At 32.5% G+C, this 6,974-nt stretch overlaps 1 protein-coding gene across 2 annotated transcripts in view; it reads left to right on the forward strand.

Annotated features, from left to right (window-relative positions):
* Positions 1–6,974, forward strand: part of LOC108688857 (cyclin-dependent kinase 4-like) — a 16,666-nt gene that overhangs the window by 8,195 nt on the left and 1,497 nt on the right. For both annotated transcript variants that reach the window (XM_018195362.1, XM_018195363.1), the window contains exon 2: positions 6,100–6,857. In XM_018195362.1, the coding sequence (XP_018050851.1) occupies positions 6,120–6,857 (738 nt within the window). In that variant the 5' untranslated portion in view covers positions 6,100–6,119. The remainder of the gene's footprint in view (positions 1–6,099; positions 6,858–6,974) is intronic.

Consider the following 6,974-nt stretch of genomic DNA (forward strand, 5'->3'; position numbering starts at 1 on the left):
TTAAAAATATATATATTAATTTTAAAATCATTGAACGATTTAACGAAAATTATTTTCTAGAACGGATATTTTTATGAAAGGTGGATCACATTCAGCTTCCTGAATACCGTCGAAGCGATATACGACACTGAATATGCATACTCTCTTTACCCTCGATTTTTCGTTCTAGAAATAGAAATGAATGAGAGTGTCGAGCAAGTGTTTGTTGTGTGAAAGTACTTGAATACATAGTAGTGTCAATTCTGCGGATAATCTAGAAGCAGCGACGCCCTGTTTACTCGATTCGGTAGTCTAGCGTAGCAAACGAGGCCTCAGAATACCGTCAAAGATGTATTTTCAGCGTTCTTAATTGAATAGGACGACGCGGCACTCATAAATTATTCGAGTTTCTAATTAGACCGTCACAGCGTTCTTCCGCGATGAAGTTTTCCCCGCACGAAGAACGGCATTTTTTGTCGACAATTTTATTGAGAGAAAGAATACTGATTATTCAAACTTAAACAACATTCCATTTGGTTTCCCAATATAATAATCATAATATACGTGTAACAATGTAATAATCTCTTTTTTTTATGAGACTTTTTGATATTTCCAATTGATAATTATTTACAACATGTTATTTTTCATCGAGAAGATCGCTCCCTTTATACTTAAAAATGATACAATTACAAAAAAAATGATTTGTTAATTATTACATAAATGAGTAATTAAGTAAACATTAATCGATCAATTACTAAAAGTGAACTTAATTTTGTAAAAAAAAAAAAAATAAATTGTTACAATTCAAAAAGAATGATTTAAAAAGAAATTGTCAAAATTGTCGCAACAAAAAAGGTGATGATTTTAATTTTTAAAAAGAATTTTGAATAAAAGAATAAAAATAATATTTGATTATGTTAAGAATTTTTTTCTTTTTTTTGGACAATTTGAATAGTCAGTAATTTTCTCTCTGGTTGAAAAATAGTCTTTTCTTTTTTTTTGGAAAACTTAATTTTTCGGTTGTGTTACTTCTGAAGAGAGTGATATACTTATCGCATTTCAACATGATGAATAACATTTTCAATTTAAAAAGTATAATAATTTTTTTTAATACACAAAAATGCATAACTCTGTGGCTCGAACTTCACGAATTTATTTGAATATTTAGTTTACATTTGTGATCATTTTTCTAATTGTAAGATTTAATTAAATCTTGCAATTTTTTATAATCAAAATTTTACATTTATAGCAATTCTGTGATATATGAAAGATTAATCTTATGTACATTTTTATCTTTATTCTCGAAGTTGTAGCGCGGATGCCCGGATTGAGATAAGCTAATCGACGACTTGCATTTAGAGTGATTGACCTCTTTTGTATATCCTAAAGTTAATAGATGCGATCTCTTTAGAGAACTTTAAGAAGAGACATACATTATTTTAATAAAACGCAATATTATTATTTTCTGTTTCGAGTTAGTATTATTGCATCTATTCGGTCATGATGAATTAATGAGTGTAAACACAATGTAATTTTAATCATATGTAGCTGTTCATTCGTCCAATGATCTACGCGCATTAATGCTCGACTTGCAAACAATAATCGTAAATGTACCTTCAATTATGTTGCAATTGAGGTGACGCATGATTTACGCGTTATTATGCTAGTTACGCCACGCGTTACACAGTGCGTAAACAATCGTGACACGTGTAACTTTACGGAAACCACGGGGCAATAATTTTATTAAAATATATCGTGCGATATAAAATGTTAATGATTTTGTCGAGAAAAATCTAATGAATTAAATTCTAAATAATAAGAAATGATTTTCCTTTGAGGTAACCTAATGTATAATAATTTAGAAAGAGCATTATCAGTGTTTACTTTTTTTTTCGAAATATGCAAAAATTGAGAGATTGAAGAAGTTTAAGCGACACTTTTTTAATATCCTTGTTTATCCTTCCTCTTTTTTTTAATTATGCTTTTATATTATTTTCTTTCTTTTAATATTTATCTCAAAATATTTAAATGTTAATGTTTTATTTCGAAATTTAAAATGCTGACATGTAACGTGATATATAAATTGAAATATTGTCTGCTTTCGCATTTTTTTTCAATTTTGGATGTATTTATACGGAAATTGCTGAGTCCACGCGTATGTATCATATAGTGTACTTCGTCGAGTAATATGATAAGAAGATTGAGTAACTCGACATTCCGACGTTCGAAAGTTCTTATGTTATCTAATTTGTCAGCGGAAGTTGTGTTTTTCCAACAATAAGACGAGCATTGCGTGATTTCACATCTCGTAGCCTCGAGTCTATATGTCAGTGCGTCTCGGTTTAGACGGTTAAGTCAAGATTCAGTTAAACATCTTTTTGTACTCCATTGGACATCCTCTTTCGCTTACGGTTGTTTATCTAGCACGAAGACTTCTCGAGTTATCAGTTTTCCCGCGTTCCAACCGCTTATCTACTACGTCAACTTTGTTGGGCTATTTTCGTCCTTTTTACGTGACACTTGATGTAACAATACACACACACACACACGCACACACACAGAGAGAGAGAGAGAGAGAGAGAGAGAGAGAGAGAGAGAGAGAAAGAGAGAAAGAGAGAAAGAGAGGAATATTGTATTTTATCAAGGGACGCATGAGAACAGAAAAGTATTTAAAGACAATAAAAAAGGAAGACCTCTCGAAAAGAAGGAAAGATGTTTATTATTCAACTAAAGAATATTACTTGTGGACTTTCAACTTTCTGGTATACAATATTTTACAACAAACAGCAATTTTTGGAAATCATGATGGATTTATTGAAAATTATGTGAAAAGTGTTGCAGCAATGAATATTGTAATCTTGTGTTGTAAATTCTTTGCAGTGAAAATGTAAAATATCGACCGAATCTTTCTTAACAATTGTTCTTAATAATTTTAGAGACTTTATAAGAGAAACAGAATTACAGAACGCATATTCTTTGCACAATTACCATCCAAGTTATCTACTTGAATTAATAAAAAATACATGGTGACAGAATGAGTAATATTTCCTTTAGTCTCCCCTATGTGTTCCAAAATATGCAGAATGTGCAGACATATATATTTACAAGTGTATTACATTATATATTACCAGCGAAAGTAAGTTGTTGGCGCACCGTTGCATCTACTAATGGAAAGTGTAGTTTAGCAACATTTAAGAAAAAATACACATTCAAGAAGATGAAGGCATATTACTTAGTCTCTTTTATAATTACTTTTCATTCATTTCTAATAAAAATAAACGAAAAGAAAAAACAATTATAAAAACAGACTAAGTAATAAGTTTCCATCTTCTTGAAATGTGTTTTTTTTTTAACGTTGCTAAACTATGCTTCATCGACTTCACTGTTTCTTCTTCTTGGTGTCTAACGAAACCGTATAGAAACATCTGCCTCTTCCAGGAAGGTGGTCTCGAGATAATGCCGTATGGAAACGCGCTCTGTACATACAAAGTTGCTGGTCGCCTCCAGAACGAGAACATGTTTTTCTCCAGTTCCCTGAATCGCTCATATATTTCCCTTTTTTTCTCTTTCGTTTTTTTCATTTTACGACGTATCTCAGAATTTTTCCACAATACATCCCGTTAAAATTTACGAGCATCCCGTTTTGTTCTTTTTTTCAATGTCAGACATTGCGAAGAAAAAAATTTCTCTTCTTCGATATAAAAGTCAGTTTCTTTCGTTCATTCGTTCATTCACTTCTTCCTTCCTTCCTCCGATCGGCTTTTCTAGTTGGAATTTCTTATCGTAAGAGGAAGTTGATAGAAGAATTTAATCAAAACCCGTGAGAGTACATCCGTTTGCAAAGCGTTCTCCTCCAAAAGTACACGGAAAAAACGATTTTACTAAAGCATCTAAAAATTTAGATATAGATCTAAAAATAATTTTGTTGAACCATTAAAATTATTAGGAAACTCATGACGAGCAATGCTGTAAGGTTTTTTGATATTCTAACAACTAGACTTTTTTTTGATTTTCCTAATTATTTTTGATGATCCAATAAAATTATTTTCACATTTGTACTGCCTAAATTTTTAAATATTTTTCAAATATTTCAGCACAACTATTCTTTTCGTATACTAATATCGACGTTATGTCTGTGTTAACATAATACAGCAAAAATATTTTATTAATACGATCATTATTTGATTAAACGTAAAAGTTTAAGGATATTTTTCATAAAAGAATGTATTTTGATATTAAATCAAATGACGTTGGATTATTTGTACTCTGTCGACTTTTCCCACAACTAACATCTAACGGCGGCCATGTGTCACAAAGAAATTACGAAGTGATAACAATATAGTTTATTATTTCCTCTGAATGAAGGCGAGTGCCTTTTTTTGGTATCCGGCTATTTAAATCATTTGAATTATGCCATATGGATCTTTTCTATCGTAACTTCATATCTCTTTGGCCTAATATCTCCAGCTTCCTCTTTTATTCAACTCATCATCACGAATCTTCCGTATGGAAGCAATAAAATTCACGCATTCGTCAAGTGTAAGACACGCATCATTTATAATCAACAGTTTACGGTTTACATAATTTGTTAATGAGATCTATTGTGTTTTGAATAAAAAAATAGCTTGCCATTAGATGTCGGAAATAACCTATATAGTAGATACAGATCATTCTAGCAATATTGCAAAGTTCCAGTAATATTGTAATAATATTGCAACGTTGCAGCAAATTTCTGTATGGAAAGGATGATTTTGCTGAAGTATCTAAAAATTTAGCTATATTTCAAAATAATTTTGTTGGACCATTAAAATAATTACGTAAGAAATTCAAACGTGATAAACAACGCAAACAGTTTTGACATTTTTGCCATCGACCTTGAGTGTTCTACATAATTATTTTGATAGTTCAACAAAATTTATTTTCAGTTCTGTGTATCTAAATTTTTAGATTTTTAGATTTTAGCAAAATCATTCTTTCCGTATAAGATTCGTAATGAAAATGGCTTAATAATCCAATGAGATACGACTAATATATATTTTTTCTTCTTTTACGGAATTTCACTCTTGAAGTGACAGTGTCACGATTTGATATATTTATTTCACAATCAATTACTATCGCTGGACCCGGCGAAGAAAACAAAGGGCAAGGACCCCTGGTGAGGTTTAGGACTTCCCTTGCGTTCACAAGATGTTCCGGAAAGCCGACGATGAGGCCGGTATAGCAGGCTATTATACGAGCGCAGGTGTCGGTGCAGATGTCGCGGACAAGCAGACGGCTTGCCATGATCGCACGTCCTGCTTGTGGTACCGTCTCGAAATTTTAATAAAACTCAAGCAAAAGAGAGAAACGAGCTGGTCCCGTATCTGCTTTACGACGCGAACCCGTGTATCGCAAGCGCGACTGTACAGACACACATGCACGCGCCATGATATCCATGCTATGCATCTCGTCCCCTTGCGTATTTTTCGCAATAGATCTTGATATCAATCTGTCAAGGAGCTCATAGATAATCATTAGCGAACGGAAGTAAAACCCGTTTCTAAAATTCGGATTTAGCCACTAGTTATCGCTTATTATTATTGTTGTTATTTATGATTTGATTGAAAATCTTGATGAAAATTTTTCTCAAAATTGTTTATATTATATAATTTTTCAAAATTTTTGTAAATTTCAGAATTTCTAAGTAATTTTCTAAGTAATTTAAAAAAAAATTTCTCAAAGTTTTTTATACAAATTGAAACACTTTTGAAGTGCTGAGAAAGTCTACATTTTTTCTATAGAATTTCATTTATATATAATTCTAAGAAAAAATGTTAACTTTTTTAGTATTTTTGAAGAAGTGTTCCAATTCGAATAAAATTCTGAGAAAAAAATCTTTAATCTACGTTTATTTGCATTATTATTTTTAGTTTTATAAATATAATTTTAAATTTCTGTGTGCAAAAATAATATATTCTTATTTGTTTTTGTCATTTTAACACAAAATTCTTTGAAGATGCTTAGAAATATTACCCTTGAGAAAAAAACATGTTAAGGTTTTCTCCTTTTCCAAGAAATTACTATTTTCTTACTTCTTAATTTTATTATTTCTGTCAATAATAAGAACAAATTTTATTTCAGGTAGAAGTCGAGATGTTGTGATGGCTGGTAGGTCACGACGTTCGAGCACAGAGCTCGAACCGGATTTATCGACGCCAACTGCCTCGAAAAGATCCAAGCAGTCCGAAATCGCATCCGATTCGTCTGGAGAAAAGCACCTAACAAAAGTGAAAAGTATCGAGACATCGAGCACGAGTGAGATACCTGTACAGATAGAAATCGTTTCGGAAGGAGATAAACAACTTTCAGATGTTACAGAGATCTCTGCACAGACAGAGATCGTTTCGGAAGGAGATAAACAACTTTCAGATGTTACAGAACAGGCAACAACATCGAAGCAATCAGTTTTAGTCAGTGAAACGTCCTCGGAATCGACTAAACAATCGTCTCAAACAGATCTCCCCAGACAAAAGAGTGATATCGCATCGACTTCAACGGAAGCGATCCCGAGTACATCGAGAGAAGAGCAGCTCAAGACATTAAAATCCGTTGTAATGAAGTACAGCGATCAAGGTGAGCTCTCTGTTCCTTCCGGAAGAAGATCAGAAGAGACGACGATACAAAGTTTCTCGCTGCGTGAACGAGCGTCGTTCGAGAATTTGTCCGTTATCGGGAATGGCGCTTATGGGACAGTGTACAAAGCTACAGATAAGAATAGTGGTCAAACTGTAGCGCTTAAGAGAGTCAGGATACCTTTGACGGAGGATGGTCTGCCTACGTCCACAGTAAGGGAAATTGCTGCCTTGAAGTCGCTCGAGCAATACGAGCACCCACATATTGTAAGCATCTTTTAATCAAAATATAATTTTCGTTATTAAGTACGTATTATATTTATACACACACACACACACACACACACACACACACACACACACATGTGTATATATATATATATA

This window comes from Atta colombica, unplaced genomic scaffold (assembly GCF_001594045.1).
Source record: "Atta colombica isolate Treedump-2 unplaced genomic scaffold, Acol1.0 scaffold243, whole genome shotgun sequence".
Classification (NCBI taxonomy): domain Eukaryota; kingdom Metazoa; phylum Arthropoda; class Insecta; order Hymenoptera; family Formicidae; genus Atta; species Atta colombica.